Source organism: Malaclemys terrapin, chromosome 4, assembly GCF_027887155.1.
Source record: "Malaclemys terrapin pileata isolate rMalTer1 chromosome 4, rMalTer1.hap1, whole genome shotgun sequence".
In the NCBI taxonomy this organism is placed as follows: domain Eukaryota; kingdom Metazoa; phylum Chordata; order Testudines; family Emydidae; genus Malaclemys; species Malaclemys terrapin.
Genome location: NC_071508.1, coordinates 50,523,170 through 50,548,155, shown reverse-complemented (window position 1 = coordinate 50,548,155; position 24,986 = coordinate 50,523,170). Strand labels below are relative to the sequence as shown.

Genomic DNA, 24,986 nt, shown 5'->3' with positions numbered 1-24,986 from the left:
CCTGCCCCTCGTCCGTCTGGGCCTCTACCAAGTTAACCCGGTGCGGGTTCGGTCTGCTCAGTCTGTCTTTGAGCTTGGGGCACTGGGCCCGAACGTGGCCTCTTCGGCCACAGTAATAGCAGCTCATGTCCCGTGGGTCCCCTCGAGCCGGTCGGTTGTCCCTGATGCTGGGCATTCCCCGTGGGAGGGGATTCCCCATATTCCCCCTTTGGGAGGTCCCAGGGTGACTCTCTCTCTGCATCGCGGCGGGCCTGTTCCTTTGGGGCTCCTCCCTGCCACCCCCTGACCGGCTCTTTACAAACTCATCAGCCAGCTGCCCGGCGTGTCGCGGGTTCTCTGGCTTTCTGTCCACCAACCACAGCCTCAGGTCGGATGGGCACCGCTCATACAGTTGCTCCAGTACCAGCAGTTTAATCAGGTCCTCCTTCGTCTGGGCCCCACTAGCCCACTTGCTGGCGTATCTTTCCATGCAGACGGCTAGTTGCAGATATGAGATCTCAGGGGTTTTATCTTGACTCCGGAACCTTTCCCGGTACATCTCAGGAGTCAGCCCAAACTCACGTAGCAGGGCCTTTTTGAATAGTTCGTAGTCCCCTTTCTCTGCCTCTCCCAGTTGGCGGTACAATGCCACGGCTTTGGGGTCCAGTAAGGGGGTAAGGACCCGGAGTCTGTCCGCGGGATCAACCCGGTGCAGCTCGCAGGCCGTCTCAAAGGCCTCCAGGAAGTCATCCATGTCCTCCCCCTCCTTGTATGGGGCCATGATGCACTTATCAAAGCTCCGTGCAGTCCTGGGTCCCCCCTCACTCACCGCAGCCGGGGGTTCGCTGCCCTTCAATCTCGCCAGTTCCAGGTCATGCTGACGCTGTCTCTCATTCTCCTGTCTCTGTCTCTCTTTCTCCTCCCGTTCATGCTGTCTCTGTTGTTCACGATCCTCCAGCTCTCTCAGTTTTAGCTCTTTCTCCCATTCCAGCCAATTCCGCTCCACGGATGCCGAACGTCGCCGGGAAGATCCTCTGCTGGCCGGCGAGCTTCGCCGGGAGGGTCCCCTGCTGGCCGGGGGGGCCACGGCGCCTTCGGTATTTGCTGGGCTCCTCCCCACCCTTCCCCTAGGCATAGGAAGGAGGGGTCTCGGGAAGCCCTCAGCAGCCGGCTGACCACTCCCAGCTGGGACAGACACTGGTGCCTGCGCTGCATTTGCCAGGCTGCTTCCCTGAGACACAGGGATCAGTTCATTCGCGCGATCTTCCGCCTCTAGCTGGGCAATGAGCTGTTCTTTGGTGAGCCTCCCAATGCGCAGCCGCCTCTGCTTGCACAGCTCCACCAGGTCGCTCTTAAGCCGCTTGGCATACATCTTCCTGCTGGCCACTCACCGGCCTGTGTGCTCACAGCTCCCCACAGTTCCCAGGGGGCCCCCTAGTGTGCCAGCCCTTCTCGAGGTCACCACCTCTCTGCCAGGGTCGAGCTGCAGACTCCTCCGCCCCTGGGACCACTCGCTGCGATCCCCCCGGGGGACCCTGTTACTGCAAAAGTCCTTCTTGCTGGTCACACACTCCCAGGGGTAATAACCGTCTCTCTCCCACTCTTCAGCAGGCCTGGTCCCCGTCAATCCCCCTTCGTTTTACTGCTCCCCAGTCACTTACTGCAGGAAGCGCCGTCCACGGGGTGCAGTAGATCCCGCCGCTGCCACCAGTTGTTGCGGAGTGTGGGGGAGTTAGGGCCCTGCACCCCTCTTCCCGAGATTCACTGCGACTCTCAACCAGCCAGTAAAGCAGAAGGTTTATTTAAGGACAGGAACACCGTCTCAAGCAGAGCGTGTAGGTACGACCAGACCCCCTCAATTAGGTCCCTCTGGGAGGTTCAGGGAGCTTAGACCCCAGCTTGGGGTTCCCTGCGTTGCACCACCCAGCCCCAACCGAAACTAAACTCCAAGCCCCTCCCGCTGCTCCTCTCCTTTGTCCAGTCTCCCGGGCAGAAGGTGTTAATTCTCCCCACCCCCATTCCTGGCTCAGGTTACAGCTCAGGTAGCTTCCTTCAAGGGAAATCCCACATCCCCACTGCAACCCCCCTGCAACATTCCCAGGTCAAATCTGCCCTGCTCCCTGCTCCGTCACACTTTCCATTAAAAAAAAAAAGTTGCAATACTATAGAATACTGTATTCTTGGGAGGGCCCTGCGGGGCCCGGGGCAAATTACCCCACTTGCCCCCCCGGGCGGCCCTGTTGCCAGGTGACAGATAACCACCCAGCACAGTGTTAGGTGCTCTGGATGAGAGGCTTTGAAGAACTCAGGCTGCAATTAAAACCCAGGACCCTCAACTTGATACAGCAACAAACCTGTTCCACAGAGTAAGCCAGGTGACATTTACACCTGAACCTGAGGACCATGCAGTAGAGTTCACTATTGAAGTCATCCATTGCAACAGAACTATAAGTGCCTACCCCTTCATCTTAAAAGGTTAATATTTAATGATCTGCTCTTTGTGCAAGACATTCCTGGGTGTCTCTGTTTATGGACTTCACATTATATGGGAGTGGCAAATGCCTAGAGTAGAAGTTGATGCTGTTTGGACCAGCATTAATTCTCATGGGGATGATGTATTCCTATGAAGAGAGGATATTTAAAAGTATTAAAGTTAAACATGTTTTAAAATTGGCAGCATGGGATAACTTGCACTTGAGTATTAACAGAATTGGCTGAGGACCTCTTGGAGCCACCTGTATGTGTTGATTTTTAATCAAATTTGGACTAGCGGGCAAGTTCCAGAGGACTGGCGGGGGGGTGGGGGCGGGGGGAGGAGAAAGCTAATGTTATGCCAATGTTTAAAAAGGGCACATGGGATGACCTAGGTAACTATAAGGCAGTTAGCCTGACATTGATCCAAGGCAAACATCAGCCAGGAAAAGCTGAATGGGGCACAATCAATAAAGAATTTAAGGATGGTAGCATAATTAATGCCAGTTAACATACTTGTATGGAAAATTTGTCTTGTCAAGCAAACAATGTTATTTTTTTGATATTACAAATTTGGTTGTGTGATGAAGTGGGGGATTGTCTTGTTTTTTCCTTGTTTTCCAATGGTTTGCATGCAGAGGGAGTGGGACTCAGTGTCCCAGTGTACTGGTTTAATGAGGTGAGGGGAGAGGGAATTTGTTGTTACAGAGGACCGGAGAGGGAACTTGGGACCCCAGCCAATGGCCTGGAGGATGGACACCCCACCAACTGGTGACCTGACGACCCGGAGACCCAGCTCAGGAGTCGCAGCCAGTTCTGGCCAGTGGGAGGATAATGGGCTGTAAAGAGAGGACCCCGGTGACCTAACCAGCCGGTTCCAGCCAGAGTGGGCCAGAGGACAGAAGAGAGGAGAGGAGGCCCAGGAGACCCAGTTTATGACCTTGTTTACCTGGAGAGAAGACAATGGACAGAGGCGGGGCTCGGGGGAGGTGATATCAGATGCCCAGCTGGGAAGCAGGGGGGTCCCTGGGCTGGTGAGAGAGAGCAGGCAGAGCCCACCTGGATGCAGGGGAGACTGGGACGTGCTGTGCTGAGGGAGGCCAGGCCTGAGACCTTGAGAGTTTCCTGTGCTGTGTTCAACGCTCAATAAACCTTCCTGTTTTACGCTGGCTGAGAGTCACTCTGGTCTAGAGAACAGGGTTGCATCATCCCTTTCGGGGGTGGAAGCCCCGGGGGTCCAGAGCGAGTGGACTCCCTGAGGGGACCCACAGCAAGAAACACGTGTGCTAAGCTCAGAGAGGTGCAAGGGGCCTAACCCCGAGAGAGAGTGGACCCCCGAAAAGGGCCGTCTCACTGAAAGGGGCACCCCCCACGGACCGCACGGGGCCAAGAGTGGGCACGATCTGTGAGTCTGACAGGTTGATTAAAGGTTACTGTTGATACAATATACTCTGACTTCTGTAAGGCATTTGACTTAGTCTCACATGACATTCGGATAGAAAAAGTGGGCACTATACAAAAAAAATCAATGTAGCCCATATTTAATGGATTAAAAACTGGTTAACTGATAGATCACTAAGAGTAATTGTAAATAGAGACTCATCATCCTATAGGGGTGTTTCTAGTGGGATCCTGCAGGGATCTGTTGTTGGCCCAATCCTGGTCAATATCTTTATCAGTGACTTAGAAGAAAATATAAAATCATTGCAGGTAAAATTCGCAAATGACACAATGAAGAGAACAGGTCAGCTATGCAGCCCAATCAGGACTGCTGGATAAGCTATGTTCATTTGAACAACAGTCCTTTTCAGCCAACCAAAGGCAAGGTCATGCATCTAGGATGAATGGTCACACTTAGAAGATGGGAGACCCTATCCTGAAACGCAATGACACTGAAGAGGACATACACTGAAAGGTGTAATTATAGAAAACCAAATGAACATGAGCTGCCAATGTGATGCTGCAACTCAGACTGTGAACATGATCCATGCACGGATAAACAAAAGAATATCAAGTAGGAGTAGAGAGGTGGTATTACCTCTGTATACAGCACTGGAAAATCTGTTACTGGAGTACTGTGTCCATTTCTGGCGTCTCCAGATTAAAAAAAGATGTTGACAAATTCTTGTAGCTCAGAAAAGAGCTACATGAATTATCTGAGTTATGGAAAAATACGCCTTATACATAGAGTCTTAAACTCCCAATCTATTTAGTTTATGCAAGAGAAAGTAAACAAAGGACCTGAATGGACAACAAGTACCTACCAGTGCAAAATAGGGGTAAACTGCTATTATTCTTGTTTGGCAGAGATTTCTGAAAATAGATGGATTTTAATCTAGGACAAAAAGGCATAATAAAATCCAGTGGTTGGAAATTGAAGCTCAGATTCAGACTGGAAATTCTTGTAATGTCTTTAATCTACCTAAAGGCACAATGGGCTCAGTTTGCCATTGCCCTGCATCTTGTATATTTCATTACACTAGTGCAAAGGGGGTGCTAGACATTAATAAACAAGAATAATAGCATTTTACATTTACTTTGAACTGGTGTAAATGATTAAACACAAAAATTCCCAGCAACAGTCAACAGAGCCCAGTCTCTTTCCTCTATTAGCCTCAGACCCTCGGTTTCCTACTTCCTAAGCATCACTCGTAGTAGCTATCAACGTTATCATCTATTTGATATAATTCTTACACTGTCCTCTGTTTATATCGATCATTTGCAAATACTATACCATTTCTAATAGCTTTCTTAATTCTTAATTTGTTTTTTTTAATAGGTAAAACATTTTTTTCCAAACCTCTTGCGGGTTTTCCAAATGTTCTTAATTCAAAATATGCTGAGTATGGAAAACCCCTCCTCCACCAATGAACCCTTCCTGATTATGTCATCATCCTGGAACCAACAGAGCTAGATATCTTTGGAATAGAAATCCATGGCTTTGCAGGTTTTCCAAATGTTACAGGTATTGTTCTTAATTCAAAAAAAAAAAAAAAAATGCTGAGTATGGAAAACCCCTCTCTCTAACCTCAAAGTCGTGGATTTCTATCCCAAAGATATTTAGTTGTGTTGGTTCTAGGATGATGGCGTAATCAGGAAGGTTCATTGGTGGAGGAGCCAGAGCTGGATACAAATGGATTTTTCTACTTGTCTGATTTTCTGCTAAAACCCACTGCTCTGGATTATGGCAAACACATTGGTTTCATGGTGAAACACAGGACTCTGACAAAGCCCATTACAAAAAAGAAAAAATGTGTATCTAAAACTCCCAGGTATATATAACAATTCTACTGTCACTTTTAATTTTAGGGTAAAGTACAAAGGTTTAAGTTATACCACTCTGCTACAGTGAGTAGGAAGTCATCTTTGGTGTGGCCTGGTAGAGTTGCTGCTATTGATGTCCCTATTTTATATTTTCTGGCCAGGGCAAATTCAGATTATAACTAGACACATCAGACCAGATTTGGGGGGAGGGATAGCTCAGTGGTGTGAGCATTGGCCTGCTAAACCCAGGGTTGTGAGTTCAATCCTTGAGGGGGCCACTTGGGGATCTGGGGCAAAATCAGTACTTGGTCCTGCTAGTCAAGGCAGGGGGCTGGACTCAATGACCTTTCAAGGTCCCTTCCAGTTCTAGGAGATAGGATATCTCCATTTATTTATTTATTTATTTATTTGATAGTGTAACAAGGCACAGCCTCTCCAGCCATGCCCGTTCCAAGCAAATGAATCCCTGATCCCACAGATAGACCTTCAAGGGCATAGAGGAGGGAATGATTGCCTTTTCTCACTTCTCCCAGTAGGCTTTCCATCCCTGTGTCAGAAGAGGAAAAGGGGGTGAGTAGGGCCATTGTTATGAGATGGGGCTCTGCAGTTTCATCTCAGTTTTAGGTATAATACTGACTTGTTGATGGCTTTGTGTGGTTCTGATTTACATTCAGAGTAGGTATTCATTCACAGCTAGTTGAGAAATCTTTAAAGGGGAAAGCAAATACCATGTTACCTATAATATTAAGCATAGATTTTGTAATAGGGGTAATTAACATCTCAATGGGAAAGCACACAATGTAAAATTTGTACTACTCCATGGCATCCTAGTGAAAAAGTTTTTCCTAATATCCAACCTAAACCTCCCCAAAAGTTTGGCTTAGGTACACAAGGCATTTGATTTTGCAACACTACTGCAATAAGAAAAGGCAAGCTAAAATCAACACCTTAACACACGCAGAAGAGTTTGCCAGGTCACAATAAGATTGTGTTGTGCCTGTAACTTCCTAGCAGCTAATTCGCAAGTGGGAAAGACACAAACAAAAGCTGCAATTTCTGTCTTTTGCTTTCCTCAGATGTGTCTTGTTTTGTCTGAAAAGGAACAGACCTCAGCAGTTCAAGGGTATTTACAATGGATTCTCCCCCCCCCCCTTTTTTTTTTTTTTGGAAATTTAGTATAAACTAAATAGACTAACAAGAAATTTCTTTTTTGTTGTTGTTGTGTTTGTACAATGCCTACCACAATGGGGTCCTGGTCCATGACTGAGGGTCCTAGCAACACAAAAGACACTGTACAGCAAACATAAAAGAAATAAGGGAGGTTGTTAAAATGGAAGCGTTACTTTTTAGGTTTCAAATGCTTTAACATGTGCAATTAATAAGCTATTAAAATGTATTTATTAGCTGGATGTTGCAATGGGAGTTTGTCTGCAGTAACAGATGCAAACCCAGAATCACAATTAATTGTTTAATGCTGAATAAGTGAAGAAGGGTTTTGAAACAACTCTGTCTCTCCTGGGCCCAAAACACCTCTCTTATCCATACAACACATCAGCCAACATTCTCACTAAAAAACATATACAAATGTCATTCATAGACCAAGAAATAGAAGACAGTGACTTTTCAGGTCATTTGCAATTTGACTGTATTAAATCACTGTAAAACACAAACTATAACAATGACAGGTGGCAGAGAGTGAATGTTTACAAGAGCATATATGGTTTCTGCCTATACCAAGAAGAAACATGCAGATTTATGATAGCTGCCCAGCTGCAGTAAAACAGAGGGTTGGAAAATAACATTGCAAATAAGCTGAATTTCACAAAAGGAATTTAATCAGCAATTTTTAAAACAGTTTGTATTTTTTAAAAAAGAGCATTTTCTTTTGTTACCACACTATAATATTTCTAGGTTCAATTTTTCCTCATGCTGCATATTTGTTATTTTTTACTGAAAGTGTTTCTGAGCAAGGACTTTGTCTTCTCACTGTAAAACATTTAGTGGTGCACAAATATTGAAGTCAATGTGTTAATGCTTTGGAAACTTGGAAATACATTTACAATCTCTTCAGCATTCACTTAGATTGCAGTCTGGATAACAACAGTGAGGGTCTTTATGTCTAAAATATGTAACAGTATTGTTACAGAGCTCTTACCTCCTCCTCTGGTGATGCAGCTCCTGCCTCAGTTTCCATTTTCTGTAGTAGCGGTTTAGCCCTCAAACCAAATCTGAACTTCACCCTTCTGGGGTAGCAAAGTTCCAATAACAAACAGACAGCCTTGTCACAAGAATCTAGCAAAACAAGCCACCTCCTTGTACTGGAACCCCTGACAGGAAGCAGATGCTAACCCTAGGCTTTCCACAAGCCCTGCTTCAGTACACAAGTCACCTTCTTCATCTCAAAGGCACTTGCTAAACAAAGCCCCTCCAGTCCTCAAACAAAAATAAGACCCACCAGCCCTATTCTCCTCTCTTTTGGCACACACTTTCTCTAACACACCTTTAGTCTCTGCCCACGCTCCTTCTAGAGTCCAACCTAGAGAAACCCACGAGACAAGCTTGCTGTTTCTAAGTCTCTTATTGCTCTGAGGGAAGGCTCCTTTCCTGGCACTCCCTCCCAGAATGCCTTGCTACAGCTTATAATTCCCATGGTCCTCTCTAGAAAGCTTGGTTCTGGGGTGATCTGGGAATAGCACTATGCTGGGCCACTAACAAACAATGTTATAAGCATAAGTAGGGTTTGTAATGTTTTAGAATGGGTTATTTCTGATATTTTAACAAGTGTACAAATCACTGTCATAAGCTTTTTATTTAGGGATATGTTAATCTCATTTTTGTATGTGATGGGATATTACCATGTGGGGGTGATTGCCTCTGTAAAGGGCATTGGGGCCAGCCCTGCCTGTACCATAATCAGTTGCCTCCCAACCTGAGAAGGTGGGGTGAGGACTAATGAGGCCAGGTGAGAGCTTGATGAACACCTGGATATCAAATGGTATGTTTACCCTGCACGTTATGGGTACCTGGACACTGTGAAAAAAGACTCATGACAGCAAGTCTCAGAGCTGGGGCCAACTGACTTGGGCTCATAGGGCTTGTGCTATGGGGCTAAAAATAGAAGTGCAGATGTTTGGGCTCTGGCTGGAGACTGGGCTCTGGCAGAGGGGGCAGCGTTTGTTCCATGGGGGCTCCGCGCAAAGTTCAATTCCGGGGCCCCTACCTCTGTAGAGGACGCCATTTTGTTGAGCACAGTGCTGCACAGTGTGATGTCCCATGCATTGTATGTGTGAGGTCACGCTGCATGGAGGATGCCATTTTGCTCAACAAAATGGCATGCTCTGCACAGGTAGGACAGGTTCGGGCTCCACTACAGCTGTATTTGTCACCATGGACAAGTAACTGAGTCACCATGTCAGGCAGTCCCCTGCAGTTACATGGGATGCAGGTGCCTAATACAGCCACTGGAGAGGGTCTTGGAGCCTAATTCCAGCCTGAGTCTGACTATCTACATGGCTAATTTTAGCCCTGTAGCACACGCCCCAGAGCTTGTCAGTTGACCTGGGCTCAGAGACTCGCTGCTGAGGGTTTATTTTTACAATGTAAACATATCCTAAGCCTGGGCTCTGACTCAGGTTTGAGCCCAAGTACCTCTTCCGTCCACACACAAATCGGTTTGATTTGGGTCAGCAAGCACTCTGGATCCAAGTCCTGCTAAGGGGTAGTCAGAGCCCGAGTCCCATTGTGACTTGGGTCTAAGCCCTGTCATTTTGCATTATGGACGCAGTTCAAGCTACAGAACCAAATCAGACAGTCTGCATAGTGCAGTATGGGCGCATTAGCATGGCAATGAGACCTGAGTCCAGAAATTGTAAATCCAGGTTTACAGTGCAGTGTGAATGCTCAAGTATGGGCTTGGAAACACCAGGGCCACAAGCCTGGATCCCATTGACCCAGATTTACAATGTAGTGTAGACATAGCCCATAAGGGCTGAGAGAACTAAATGTATGTCTACGCTGCACCCCGCGGCAGTGAGTCTGAGAGCCTAAATCTACAGATTCAAGCTTGCGCCACAGTGCTAAAAATAGCTATGTAGACATTCCCGCTCGGACTCTGAAACTCACCCCTCTCTCCCTGAGTTTCAGAGCCTGAGCGGGAATATCTACATGGCTATTTTTAGTGCCATAGCATGAGCCTGAGTCTGTAGACTCAGGATGTGAGATTCACTGTTGTAGGGGTTTTTTGTTTGTTTGTTTTGCAGTGTAGATAGATGTTCCCTCAGAGAGAGGAACTACAAGAAGCAGTCAGGCTCCTATGGAAAGTCCTGAAGTAGGATCTGCAAGAAGTAGGGAACTCTAGTGACTGGTACACTGTCAGAGGGACTCCAAGGAAGACAGCCTGGAAGTCAGTGCTCTAACAAAGCAGGGAAAAACTTAAAGATAGACCAGAAGGAGCTGAGAAATTGGGCTGAGAACATCCCTGGGGGGGTGAGGGGTGGAATAACCTTTTGTTTGTTTCGACATTTAGTTGGACTTGTTACCCCAGAAGAAGTTAAATTTAAGTTTCTTGTCCAGAATGCTAAGCCAGTTTGTCTATGCCAACCCATTAGGTGAAGGCAGAGGGGTCCCACCTTTGGAGGAAACTGAGGTAAGGAGCATATGGAGTGCCATATTTGACCAAAAAGGAGTGCAGTGGGGTGGCTATGAGCCTCATTACACCACCCAAGACATATTGTTTCTGGGGATTTTCTTAAGACGAAAGAAAATTCTATCTTTACTTGTGTTTACAAACCCAGCCATGTCTATCAGACTTGTTAACAGTGAAAAAGAAACAAAATTCAAATGGGATGGGTTTTTTGTGGCTGAGTGGACTATCACTATTTTGCCAAGATATTTAAATAGTACCTGTTTCTTTCAATTTGTGGGGGTGAGACCAAAGCAGCAATTGTGGCACCTCTAAAATGAAGTTATGGTAAAATAAACATCATAATCAAATTAATAATTCAGTTATTGAGCACACGAATAAACTGAAATGATAAATTTAGTAAATTTTTTGTACGTTGGATCTACCACATCAAGTTTTGGAGCTTTCCTCATGATATGGGATTTTTTATAGGTGCTGAGGTCCCTGTTTTTAAAAGGTTTTTCTCTCTTGGCATGGTGACTCATGGTTATTCGGGGGGGGGGGCGAGGGGGAATTCCCTCCTTTTTTAGTTTTCCATGACTAAGGTTTTCTTTTCAGTTTCAAGTTGCTTCAATGCTTTCCCCATTAATTTTAATAGTCCACCCTTCTCTTTTCTGGATTGTACAATGCTAAGTACTTGTGGCTAGTCAGAGTCTTGTCTGGTTGGGAAGGTGGCCCCTGTGTGTCTGATTGGTTCACCCCCCTGCAGTGAGGTGTAGCTGAATGTTGCAGCACAAATTATGAGCACAGGTTTTTATACACAAATACATAAACTCATAATCACAGTTTGTATACGTATCTCATAATAACCAACAGGTTCAGCACGTTACAAATTTTCATAAGAGACCTTGCTTGACATATTTTAACACAGTAATATTGTATACAACCAATATATGATTCAATTGCACATTCTTTGGGATTTAGACCCTCAGATCTCCCTTTGGAGTGTCTAGACCCTAAGTGTCACAAACGAAGAAATATCAAAACAAAACAACCCCTTCCCCCCAACCCTGTAGCGTTTCTTCAATCAGCCACTGCATTCAAGTGGACTAAGCAGTTTTCCTGTTTGATTAAACCTTTGCCTTGAGAAAATGGATTTTTCCAGTTGCAAAATCCAGATTTGCTATAAAGTCCATAGCAGCTCCCATTCCACCAGCACTGCCAGGGTGTGCGTACATCCTATAAGAAAACAAAAGGCCTTTTCAGCTTTAACAGAAATGGTACTCACAATACTGTTGCCAGCCAATCTAGGGATTCTCCTTGGCTCTGCAGTTATGTCACAGTCACAGTGTACAGCTCATCTAAGGTTTCTTCTGGACGCTACAGGAGCATTCTAGTTCTGGTCAGCCCATCGATGCTCTCTTACACACTCCAAAAGGAGCTTTCTCCTCTCTCTCAGTTCGAAAGGAACTCTCTCCTCTCTTCTCCCCCCTCCAAACAGGTAGGTAGGGTCTGGTTGTAGAAACTGCAGCACAGAGCCCTATGTCCCCACTTTGCCACTTCATCTACCTTGGATGCCTCCCTGCAGATGCAGTTTCTGTATACACTTTCTTACCGGTGTCTTTTATTATAGCAGCAACATAATGCAGTCACCACACTCACTTAGCTGAAACACAGTCAATAACTCACCCTTCATGGGCTACTGGAATTGTGACTACAACTCTGGGCCTTCGGACTACAATCATTCATCTGAGGAAACAGACAGAAACTGAGGGGAAAAAACTGGAACACATCTTATTTCTACAGAGAGGTGGGGAAAGAGATTTCCAGGGGGGCAGTGACCTCTCATGCTCCCCCTTAGCTACAGGGCTGCTGCTTCTATCTTCCTCCAGCAGTCTAGGGGTGCACTAAGCGATAAGTATTATATACAGGACATTTTTAAATAATTGCCATGCATCTTGGCTTTGGTAAAAATTCTAAGACTAACATTAGTAAACATTGGTTTCACACTTTAATCTATTTACAAATCATTGCCATGTAAATATCAGGGACAAATGATAAACACCACCACAGTGAGCTTTGTTTAGAGAAACCTTATACAGGAATATAATAATCAGATTTCTCCCCCAACTGGGTGCAACCACCATTCTCCTCACACTACCCAGGACATGTTGTTGCTGGTAATCTCACCAAATGGAGTTGAAATTTCTGATTTACACATATTTCTCAAACCAGTGAGTCTATGGAATGTTAATATTCAAGAATAATGGACAGGTGTGCTGGGTTTTTTTTGCAGGTGAGCGTACTTAGAGTATTGAATGAATGGTAACTAAATACCTATTTGTCATATGTCTAATTTGCTGGGTATGTAATTGGTGCATTATTTTTCCATAACAACCTCCCACATTTGTAAAGCCATTTCTCTAGTTTTGGACTATTTTTCGTCTCCCAGAGAGAGGCTATCAGTAGCCTAGCAGCTACAAGATTCCTTCATTTCTCTTTGGGTGACCCTTTCTGTCAGGTTTTACATTTTTGTCGGGGTAGGGATTTGGGGGATGGGGTGGGGAGGGGGGTGCTGGTTGGTCAGGGCTTTTAAAAACAAATAATTCCCAGCTTTTAGTGTTTGCGTGAGGGACACCCAAATGCAAAGTCAGAAGATGACTGGTATTTCCTTGTACAAAGTACAAGCTTGCCAGCTCCTGCAAGCTCCTACCCCATCCCGAGGCTACAAGCACCGCGCCCTTCTTGGGGCTAAGGATACCAGAGAGAGAAAGTAAAAGCGAAACGACGTCCCTTTGCCGACCAGACTGACAGAGCTCAGACCGGGGTAGACAGAGCAGAGCGACCACCACCCCCTGGCTGGATCGGCCGCGGGCCATGGCATGGGCAGGGGGCTCCGCTGGGCAGCGGTGCCTGCTGCTCCTGGGTCTCGGCGGCTTGCTCCAGCTGGCAGGTGAACAAGCGCTCAGCCGGGGGCGGCCGGGAGGGAGATCCACGGGCCACGGCGATAAGAGTTGCAGGAGGCCTCGGTACAGAATCAGGCCAAACTGCGGGTGCCCCTGGGCAAAGGGGTATGGGGGCCAGTGTCACTGGCGTCCTGAGCCTGCAGAGGCACCAGGAGCTGCGGGACTGGGGCGCTGGTCGCAGGCCCTGGAGCGGGGTGGGCTGGGGAGGGTTTGAGGGGCTCCCCCCTCTTGTTGCAGGGGTCAGTTTGCCTGGCACAGCTGGTGTCTGGTTTAATTCTGTAACTGCTCCGTGTTCCGATTCCCGGGCTGGGCCCAGCCTCCCCAAAGCTCTCTCGCCTCTGTTTGCCAATCCGATCTGGCCTCTCCCTGGGGCTCCAGGGTTACCCTGGCCCTGGCTGTTTGTTTAAACCAGACGTTTAATATTTAACTTACAAAGGGCCATTCGTTTAAAATGTCACAACTGGAGGCTGAGCCCGGTGGGGAGGTGGTGCTAGTGAGTCAGTGACAATCCCCACTCTGACTGGTACCGGAGTGCTTCTTTTCACTGTTTATTAATTATTGTTATGCTCTCATGGCAAGAGTTTGAGTGTTAGGTCTAACGTAATTAGATCTCAAGCCACTACTGTATCAGCCTAAATTCCCCCTGTATTTTCAATGAGGTAGCCTCTGCTGTGCTTCCTGTTCTATACCCTAGGGTTGTAGGTTGCTGTGGGCTATTAGTCAGTTGTGATTAACCACAGAGTTGGTTACATGGTGAGCAGATTCCCCTCTATCAGTAATTTGTACTGATTACTGAATCAGCTGTTCTTAAATTAGTTAAAAACACATGGGGACTTTTTTATATGAACTGCACTATATAAATGCAAGATCAGTCTTTAAATGCAAATTTGACCTTATTCAAAGAGTGCAGCTCATATAAATGAGTCCCAGGGTTCTTTAACAAATTTTAGCACAGCTCATTGTACAATTTTTTTTATTTATATATAAATAAAAAATAAGTTGGTTGGACTGGAATCTGGGACAAGCTATTGCCACTTAAGCTGCATACCTCTAGGCTGGTACTCTTTTTAAGTAGGCAAGAGCACATGAAGGATTGCAACATCAACACACTCATGCTGGTCTGTTGCTGGGTTGACTGTTCAAGATGGAAACACTCAATTCAGACCAAAAAAAAAAAAACCCCGAAGAAAGAATCTGTCTACCTCCCTTCTAGAAGAAAGAATCTGCCTACCTCCCGTCTAGTAGATTCAGGTTTTCTGACTACGACTTACCCTCCATGCCCGCGCATAGCACCATATTGGCTCACATCACTTCAGAAAGTATCATTAGGGAGGCTTGGTCTACGTAAAGTTCACTTTAGTATAACATACGTTGCTCAGAGGTGTGAATAATCCACACCCCTGAGCGACGAAAGTTACACCGACCTAAGTGCCAGTGTGGACAGCGCTATGTCGGCAAGAGACCTTCTTCCACTGACATAGCTACTGCCTCTCGCAGAGATGAGTGATTATGCTGATGAGATCACTCTCTCCCATCGGCATAGAGCGTCTTCACCAGCTGCGCTACAGCGGTGCAACTGCATTGGTGCAGCTGTTCCACTGTAGTGCCGTGCTTCTAGTGTAGACTAGCCCCGAATGATAAATTGCTGCATCTCTTCAGGAAGTACTAGTTTTAGGGGCATTTTCCTGTTATCTCAGAATCAGTCAGAGGTGAAAGTAAGCTGGTCCGGTCTGGTATGGCGTACGGGTAAGAGCAGGTACACAGCTGACTGTACCGGCAGGGGGAAGCTTCCCCGGGGCCCCTGGCCCTTTAAATCGCTGCCAGAGCCCCGGGGCTCTCGGCTGCCGCTACCGCTACCATGGGGCTCTGCGCGGTGATTTAAAGGGCCCGGGGCTCCTGGCCGCTGCTACCACCTCACTCCGACAATGATCTAAAGGGTCTGGGGCTCCGGCTGTGGTAGCGGCAGCAGCTGGGCGCCCCAGGGCTCAGTGGCGATTTAAAGGGCCCAGGGCTGGGGCCCTTTAAATCAGTGCCAGAGCCTCGGGGCAGCACTGGCGGTGGCAGCCGGGAACCCCGGGCCCTTTACATCACCGCTGGGCTGCGCTGGAGGGCTGGCTGGGGGAGTCTGGCCCCAGCCCCGCCCTTTCCGATTGAGCTGCCCCCCCACCTTGCTTAGGACCTTGGCTGCCCTGCATACTGGTAAGTCTCTTAAGTTACTTTCACCCCTGGAATCAGTTATCCTCCCACCTAACTCAAAGCTGAAGTTGGTTCCTTGTTCAAGGCTCTCAATTCTTTATTCAAAGGCTAATTTTAAAAAATCAATGTAAGTTTACATTTTTAGAAATTTCACCAAAATAAAAGATATTTGGAATAAAACAAAGGAAAATTTTGTAGCAATATAGACCCAAGCGAGGCCCCAAACCTACATAGTGTGATTGCTTCTTAATCAATAAGTAACTGAAATTTCAGGAAGTATAAACGACAAAATACTTGGGTTGCTAGACCATGCTTAAGTCTGTGCCAGAAATCCAAGAACAAGCCCTTCAAGGACTCTGGGTATGTACTCTTGTTGCTAACCCATCCTGAAAGCCATGCCAACATGTCTACACTTCACTGTTATCCATACTAGCTAGATTAACGCTACCACAGGTACGCTTACATGTGCTACAATCACATTTTTCATTTGCAGTGCAGACATACCCTGCATGATCACTAAAAATAGGCTTGTAAAAGGATGCCAGCCATTCTTGTTGGACCAGATCCTTAGGGCTGATTATACAGTAGCCATGGATGGGGTAACCCCTCACTGTCATATAAACTGGGATTTATCCCACAACTGTTGGCTCAGTGCAGGAACATCTTACCCCTTCTTCACAGAAGCAAGTTGGGGAATTGTTTGGGAAGGGAAGAGGAGCTCACATAAATCAAATACATTAGAAGCACGAGGAAGACCAAGGACAGGGTAAACCCATTACTCAATGAGTGGAAAAGACAACAACAAAAATGTGGAAATGCTAAATGCTTTTTTTGTTTCAGTTTTCACCAGAAAGGTTAGTAGCAATTGGTCATCTAACATAGTGAATGCTAGTGAAAATGAGGTATGATCTGAGGCGAAAATAGGGAAAGAACAAGTTAAAAAATACTTAGACAAGTTAGAGGTTTTCAAGTAAGCAAGGACTGATGAAATACATCCTAGAATACTCAAAGAGCTGCCTGAGGAGATATCAGAGACATTGAACACTCATGGAAGATGGGAGAAATTCCAGAGAGCTAAAAGAGGGCAAATATAGTGCCAATCTATAAAAATAGGAATAAGGACAACCTGGGGAATTACAGATCAGTCATCTTAACTTCAGTACCCAGCAAGATAATGGAGCAAATAATCAAGCAATGAATTTGCAAATACCTAGAAGATTACTAAATAACAGTCAATATGGATTTGGCAAGAACAAATCATATCAAACCAATCTAATAGTTTTTTTTGACAGGGTAACAAGCCTTGTGGATGGGGGAAAGCGGTAGATGTGGTATATCTTGACTTTAGTAAGGCTTTTGATACGGTCTCACAAGACCTTCTCATAAACAAACTAGGGAAATATAGCTTAGATGGAGCTATTATAAGGGGTGCATGATTGGCAGGAAAACCATTCCTAGAGAGTAGTTATCAAGGTTCACAATCATGCTGGAAAGGCATATTGAGTGGGGTCCCGAAGGGATCGGTTCTTGGTCCAGTTCTGTTCAATATCTTCATCAATGATTTAGATAATGGCATAGAGAGTACACTTAGAAAGTTTGTGGACAATACCAAGCTCAGAGGGGTTGCAAGTGCTTTGGAAGATAGGATTAAAATTCAAAATGATCTGGACAAAGTTGAGAAATGGTCTGAAGTAAATAGGATGAAATTCAATAAGGACAAGTGCAAAGTACTCACTCCATTTAGGAAGGAACAATCAGTTGCACACATACAAAATGGGAAATGTCTGCCTAAGAAGGAGTACTGCAGAAAGGGATCTGGGGGTTATAATGGATCACAAGTTCAATATGAATCAACAGTGTAACACTGTTGCAAAAAAAAAAAAAAAAAAGCAAACATCATTCTGGGATGTGTTAGCAGGAGTGTTGTAAGCAAGACACGAGAAGTAATTCTTCCGCTCTACTCTGTGCTGATTAGGCCTCAACTGGAGTATTGTGTCCAGTTCTGGGTGCCACATTTCAGGAAAAATGTGGACATATTGGAGAAAGTCCAGAGGAGAGCAACAAAAATGATTAAAGGTCTAAAAAACATGACCTATGAAGAAAGATTGAAAAACTTGAGTTTGTGTAGTCTGGAGAAGACAAGACTGAGGGGGGCATGATAAGTTTTCAAGTATATAAAAGGTGGTTACAAGGATTAGGGTGAAAAATTGTTCTCCTTAACCTTGAGGATAGGATAAGAAGCAATGGTCTTAAATTGAGGTAAGGGAGGTTTAGGTTGGACATTGTGAAAAGCTTCCTGTCAGGGTAGTTAAGCACAGGAACAAATTGCTGAGGGAGGTTGAGGAATGTCGGTCTTTGGAGGTCAAGAACAGGTGAGACCAATGGTTCTCAACCTATTTACCATTGTGAGCCACATATGCAGCTCTCTATGTGTTATGTGGGCTGCATCCACACAATATATAAACTACCTGTATGGCCCTGAGGATGTCACATGGGCCACAGCTGTGTGCTGATTGGGCCGCAAGTGGCTTGCGGGCTGTGGGTTGAGAACTACTGGATTAGACAAATCTAGTTATTACTTATTCCTTCCTTAAGTGCAGGGGACTGAACTATTGAGGTCCCTTCCTAGTCTTACACTTCTATAATTCTATGACAAGGAATTGGTGGTGTGTCCCTCTTCCCCTCACCCCAATGGTGATGGGGACCAAGCAACACAGTTTTTCCTTTAGAGGAGATGGACAAGTGGCTTCTGACTGGGACACTGAGTCTGGTGCTCAGGGCACTAGCTTGGGACTCAACTGGGTTAAGTTCTCCGCTCCACAACAGACTTCCTGCTTGGCCATGGGAAAGTCATTCAGTCTCTCTGTGCATCATATCCCCATGGGTAAAATGGGGATAATAGCACTTCCCTACCACAGGGGTACTGTGAAGATAAAATATATAAAAGAGCCTGAGGTGCTCAGCTATTATGGTAATAGGGTCCATATAAATACCTGGGATGGATGGATGGATAGAATGCACATTTCTCTTCTATTAGGTGCTGCTGTAGTTCTACCACAAAGCTCCAGTGTATTACATGTAATATGCAGTGTATTCACTTCTAAAGTTCCTCCTGCACTGTAGTTCCTAAGGGCCTGGGCCGCCCAACTAGTCTGTGTTATCTCTATTATTTCATTCAAATAAAAGCAAAAATTGTTGTTCACAAAGTCATTATCAATTTAGGAAGGAAAGCTTTCATTATATTTCCATTGAGACAGGTTACAGGGGATTATGGGTGAGCAAACAGGCTACTAAAATATTGAATGATCCTTCAGCCAAATAACTGCTTTAAAAGGAACCTTGCCTTTAGGATGTATTACTCAAAATATATACTTTCTGTTTTGAAGAAACTCTTCAAGTGCGGATGGGAAGCACCCCACAAATAGTGTCACTGAATGATAACATCTTCATACCATGCACGATCTCTGGGTACAAGACAGAAGAACTGGATATCAAGAATGTGGGAGTTACCTGGTATCTTAAGCCTCCAAGAGCAGACCAAAAAGAGGAAGTATTCACATTTCTGACTGGAGAACATTTTCCTCGTAGAAATGGGGCCAATATGTCTGACAGTGACCTGAGAAGAGGAAATGCTGCACTCTTTCTACCACAGATACAGTTTAAGGAAGCAGGAACATATACCTGCCACGTTACTGTAACCCCTTTTGATGCTCAGGGAACAGCTGTTTTAGAGGTAGTTGGTAAGTGATTTTATTGTAGTATTTCTTTCATATTGTATCCTGGGGACTTGAAGGCAGATGATTTGAATATGGGAGTCCATCTTAGTGGTACTAGTTTGCTCACCCCATAGAGCCTCTGGGGAGGAGTGGGAATTGCATGATATAAGTGGAATAGCCCAAGAAATTGGGTAAGTTGTGCTGCCAGTAATGATGGCAGGAGTTTGGCGAGCACACCTGCCCTGGGAATGTATATGTGGATTTGCAGTCTTCATCTTTGAGGTTTCCTATACATCTCCATCTTAGTTGCCTTGGAGAGGCACAGTCCCTGTTCTCTATTCACTATCACTTTCCTTGTGTCAAAGTTAGACTCAGGACTCATAGTTTGTCAGACCACTCTGTTTTATTAGCACAGCGCTCTGCTAATACATTCAGATAATGTGAGCCTCCATGCAAGATTCAGTCTTCTTTATACAGATAAAAGGGTGCGAACTAAACAAAGGGACAGAGAGAGCAAAATTGTAAAATATGCATGGAGCACAATATGCATATCCTGCTTCCTTGTTAACTCTTATCGATCTAAGACTAATGCTTCACCAACTGCCCTTAAGTGGCAAGTTAAGCAGTTAATGTCTGCGTTCCTGCCCCCCTGGCTTGCAGCATTTCTCATTTCTACTTAAAGGTACATACAGCATTCTTTAATTCATTCTATTTCTTTAATATAATTCATTTCACTTTCACAATCCCTCCTTTTGGTCAAGCTTACGCAAAGACCAACAATTATTGGGTTCCACATATTAATAGTTCTTTATCTCTTCGTTCATCAGTGATATTTGACATCATCATATTAGCACTCTGTTTTGGGGCAGTCACCTGCGTGGCATACCTTACACAGTTCTGGATACAACAGGAGATTAACTGAAAACATACAAAAATCATTAGGATTCCACACAGGATAGTCAGGGCTCCCTGAAACAACCAGTTTCCTATGCCAGAGAAATTGAATAGGTTACTTAGCCACTTCCATAAATAACTTGGCTCTTCATGGGGAAGATATGCAATTTGTTCTAAGTGACTAGCGCGATCTATTACCTCATTGGTGTCGTCAGGTATGAACACACAACATTCTTTTCCAATGAGAGCACAGGTCCCTCCTTTGGCTGCCAGCACTATGTCCAATGCCTGACGGTTTTGGAGGGCCATCTGTGGGATCGCCCCTGTTTCTTTGGCCAGGGTCTTTAAACTCTCTCCGGTTTCATTTGCCATTATTTCAACTACTGCTTGTAACCTTAGGAGCCTTTTTGCATGGTGTATTACTCCCCCAAGTGGGATAAGGGAACTGCCAATGGCCTCTTCCCAGGTCAAGGGGCTTATGTTATTTACATACCATTGGGCATCTGATAAGTCCCTTCTTCTTCGCCTGAAATTACGAAGGCATTCTCGTGGGAAAGACCCTAGCACTCGGAATTGTGGGAAGAGTCGGGCGGGATAACAGATACCTGACCAGTTAGCTGGTAACACAGTATAAGCTTTGGTCCCACAAACCCAATGATGGCCTATTAAGGCTGGGAAGGGTCGGTTGCACCCATTTGTCACATAGGTGCCTACAAAGGAGGAGTAATATCCTCCGAAGGGTACAGGGTAATTCTCCTTACGAGGAGTGGTGTTATTTGCATGGCATTGAAAGATTGTATTGTTTTCACTAAGGTTACTGTAGGGGGAACAGGAGATTGATTTTTCTGTTTGATCCCAGGTCGAGAAAAAATTCATATCCCCATACCCGGCCCGCCACTCTTTAGTTTTGTTCAAATAATCCCATACACCATTGGCCACAATATGCTGAAGGCAATGACTTTTTCCCAGATCCAGCCCTGTCCCATTATACACCCAACACCAATGACCTTTTCCCTCCATCACACTTACCCATTTAGATACATTTATTCCCACTGCTTCCCAAGTGTCATTATTGTTCCATGTTTTGTTAAACGGACGAGGTCCTCCAGTGAGGTCTGGGGAATTGAATGGGATTGCCAGGACAGGAACACCAGCTTGAGAGTGAGCTGGGATGTGGCTGCAGACCCAGCAATTAGAAATATTAAGAGTCTGAGCTATCCACACTTGCTGCTGGATAAAAGAATTGTCATTGTGGACTCCCCAGACCTTAAGACACCAGCAGCCGAGGAACAGGCGCCACCAGAGGCTCATGTTGGAGGCAAGGCCCTTCCGGTTCTGACAACCTCAACTGAGGGAACAGCAGTCACGGTTTTACATCCACCAGGCAGCAGGCGCTAGGCTCATTACTGCTTCTTTTTGGGCCTTGCTTTAGGTCCTCGTCTGATTCTGGCAACCCTTACGAGAGCGTAGATGGTAAGGTATTGCAGGCTGTTCCTCTACGTCTTCTTCTGGAGTCAAAATTGACTCTGCATGGTCCTGAGGTGATTGGTTTGCTGGTGGGTGCCTTCTTACACTGCGAAGCATGTATGCACGCTGTGATGCCAGACAGTTTAACAGCCATCTGGATAGTAAGCAGTATCTGATGATTCTTTCTTCTTCCTTGACTCTGCCTATAACAATGGCCTTCACACCTTATCTTTTCCTGATGCATACATTCCTTATTCACACAGATTGAGAATACAAACAGTAGTATTTTATATGGAGCAAAAAGGCATTGCAAATTAAACCTTGCTAAGTTTTACAATCAATAACCAAGACAATTTACATTGAGCCCCAGGCCTTCAATGTTCCTCTAATCTACTTAACATAGACACAATAGAGAATCCTGTTTCTTACTTACTAAACCTTAAAACAAAAAAATGTATATTTAACTAGAGGCCTACTCTGTAACACATATAGGAAACCATAGTAGACATTATAACTTATTCTAAAACAAAAGGGTGACCATAATCAGTCATAAGGATTGTTCTGGTCTGTCATTCCTTTCTGCTATTCAAAAAGGGTGGCTGACAGGGATGAAATCAAATCATACATTAATTCTTATGGGACATTATAAGATCCTGCTCCTACATATCCCACTTTTGACACTAAGATTATTAATCGCTAGTGTCACTTCTTATTTAGTCCACGTAATAGAAAATACTGGGAGGTGATTTGGGCCTGTGGCTCTAGCTTTGCATACATTTGTTTTATCCAACAGCACATTTCAAACGTTACAATTAAACACATATAATTTAAAATCAAAAACAATTAGGGTTAGTAACATTAGTACGCCACTAGTTGTGGGAGACCATTCAGAAAATATATTATACCAATGGTAAGCTGTTATGTCTTTCTGCAGTGGCAATTCTTAACATGTTGCCATTTGCATGTATAATATGAATGGTTTGGTTTCCCACATTGCCCTTTTGTTTGTTTTAGGAACTATGTTACCTTTTTACCTTTTGTAAACACATTACTTATATTACATTTACATATGTCTATTGGATGGTTGCTAACACTTCCATTTTTTTAAAACACTTTCCCCCCCAAGAATTAACACATACACATAGCCCATTATACAGTACTTTGGTCTCATTATTCATTTTATCCCACATACAGGATCCTAGTGAGATGTATTTACTACAGGGCTTTGGAGCAACAGGCATGGATAAGCATACCCACTTTTATTTGTTTCTTATTAGGTTGTCCTGTAGCTGATATTAGCTTTTTCTGAAAGACAAAAATAACATTTTTCTACCCCTTTTGGGGTGGCATTCGTTATTGCTTAAAATATTCCTTTCTTTTACAAATACCCTTGCTGATTGCAGGCAAAACAAGAGGAATTACCTCCATATTTTCCTGTGTTTTTGTTCTATAGGCAGGCCAGGTTTTAATGGCTTCTATCTTTTAAGAGTTATGGGGAAATTATCCCACTGTTCAGTCATTAAATCCATGAGGTGGTGTACCTCAGTTTTCCCTTTACAGCAGACCAAGGTTACAATGTCTTTCCTGCTGTATTAAGCTTTAAGTCTGTTCACAGGTAACAGCTGAAAAGCATCATAACCATAAAGGATTCCCCCCCCCCCCCAAAATCATACACACTATACATTGTTACAGGGGTACTTATTAACATTAAATGTATTTTAATTAAAGGTATCTTGTTATACTGTGCCTTTTATTTAGACAATTTGTTTGCTGACCAGGTATGTTCTTTATCTGCAACTTCTTTGTGCTGGCAGTTCTCTCACTTCCTTTATCAGTTAGATAATTTGCATCATCACAGGCTTGGCTTTTGGATTCAAAACCATTAGCAGAGCTCAGAGACTCTGTCTTAAAAGGAACACAATTAACTTTTACCAGAGTTTTGATTACTTTTAACTCTTGCTTCCAAAACACACACAGATCTGAAAAAGAAAACACAGTCTATTGTAGCTCCTTTGGAGCCCTAATAGGATTTTAATTAAGTAGCATGTTTCGTTTGCATTTCTTTTACCCCCTCTATAATATACACTGCACACGTCTGCACATTCCTTCTATACTTTAACTTTTAAAACATTAGCTATATTAATTTTTACATAAGGTGTAACTGTTTCTTTTGTTCTTACAGAGTTTTATGTACCCTTATCAAAGAGACAGTCTGATTACACAGAGCCATTTTAAGGCTCAGTGTTTCTAACATTGCTTCTTTTTGTTTTGTGCACCTCACCCCTGCTGTTGCTTCAGAGGGCCACTGTCTTTATTCTTTTCCTACAGCTTTCATTTGCTATTTTGTTACAAAAACAAACAAACAAACAAACAGAATCCAGAATCTCTCCCTATTTTTCTGATTTTGACTGTCCTGCTGCAGTCATGACTTGGTCTTTATTTGAAAACATTTAAATTTTGTAAAGAATCAAGTTACCCCTTAAGGGTTAAATACCAAATCTCAAAGTCAACCAACACTGATTACCTGTGTCTGGCAAAAAGGTCTGTCAGTTTTGCAACTTTGAATTAAAGAGTCAAATGGATTTTTAGTGGCATTATAAACAAAACAAAACCAATTTATCTTAAACTTACAAAACAGGAGTTTTACAAACCTCACATATTCCCACAGACAGACAGATACATACACATTTTCTCTCCCTTAACATCCCTCTTACACTGCTTTGTTTTTACATAGCTGTACATAGATTACATTACCTTTATACATTTGGGGCAGTTAAGTTCGAATAGAACCCACCCAATGTTCTTTTAGCAAATTTGACTCAATTGTCCGTAGTCAAATGATATTAATGAGATAGTCTCTTTACCTGGATTATTTACAGACATTCCTCTGGAAAAGGGCCCATTTTTCCTTTAGAGTGGCTGCAAAGAAACCAAGAATTCTTTAACAAGATCCTTTTAAACATTTTCACAAAGTTTAACTGTTTAATTCTCTCCAGCCTCTGTAGAGTTAACTTTTCACTCTTTCCTTAAATCACTTGTTTATTTCCCAAAGTGACACCGTTATCAACTCAGATTTCACCCTTTTAAGTATTGTTCCAGGGGTTCATACTTGCACTTACTCCTGACACTATGCCCTTAGGGCTTCCAACCTGTTTTTTTTTTTTTTTTTTAGTTTCTTTATCTGTTGCTTGCCTGCTTGTCTGGGCCCAATCCTGCTTTTTCCAATGAACCATTTTTGTGAGTGATATTGTGGTCATTTCACAATTTTGAAAGAAATGCTTAAGGAAAGGGACCAGAAGGGTGGGGGCTAGTTGAGGAGCCCACCCTCCTTGCTGAATTGGTAATGGAACACTAAAGAATCAGTTTCTGAGGCAAACAACGAAGGGGAACAGAACAAGGGGCATTTTATCC

General features: G+C 44.3%; 3 protein-coding genes across 4 annotated transcripts in view; 1 reads left to right on the top strand and 2 right to left on the bottom strand.

The window, feature by feature from the left end:
* The window catches only part of LOC128836210 (zinc finger protein 664-like), a 98,274-nt gene extending 86,297 nt beyond the window's left edge, over positions 1–11,977 (bottom strand). The window contains exon 1 of the mRNA XM_054026261.1: positions 11,625–11,977. The gene's annotated coding sequence lies outside the window, so the exon portion shown is untranslated. The remainder of the gene's footprint in view (positions 1–11,624) is intronic.
* LOC128836207 (uncharacterized) overlaps positions 9,918–24,986 on the top strand; it is a 42,927-nt gene continuing 27,858 nt past the window's right edge. The window contains exons 1-2 of one of the 2 annotated variants that reach the window (XM_054026252.1): positions 9,918–10,360; positions 18,885–19,238. In XM_054026252.1, the coding sequence (XP_053882227.1) occupies positions 18,902–19,238 (337 nt within the window). In that variant the 5' untranslated portion in view covers positions 9,918–10,360; positions 18,885–18,901. Of the gene's footprint in view, positions 10,361–12,030; positions 13,290–18,884; positions 19,239–24,986 lie in introns of those variants that run through there. The other variant, XM_054026251.1, reaches the window with a different exon arrangement.
* LOC128836208 (uncharacterized) lies at positions 19,633–24,347 on the bottom strand. Its single transcript, XM_054026253.1, has 2 exons — positions 23,351–24,347; positions 19,633–22,880 (listed from the first exon to the last, which is right to left on the bottom strand). Exon 2 carries the CDS (start codon positions 21,417–21,419, stop codon positions 19,995–19,997), a length of 1,425 nt encoding a protein of 474 aa, XP_053882228.1. The 5' UTR covers positions 21,420–22,880; positions 23,351–24,347; the 3' UTR covers positions 19,633–19,994.

Bases quoted from the DNA above. Each gene is read 5' to 3' on its own strand.
- LOC128836208 (XM_054026253.1), bottom strand. From the start codon at position 21,419: ATGAGCCTCTGGTGGCGCCTGTTCCTCGGCTGCTGGTGTCTTAAGGTC.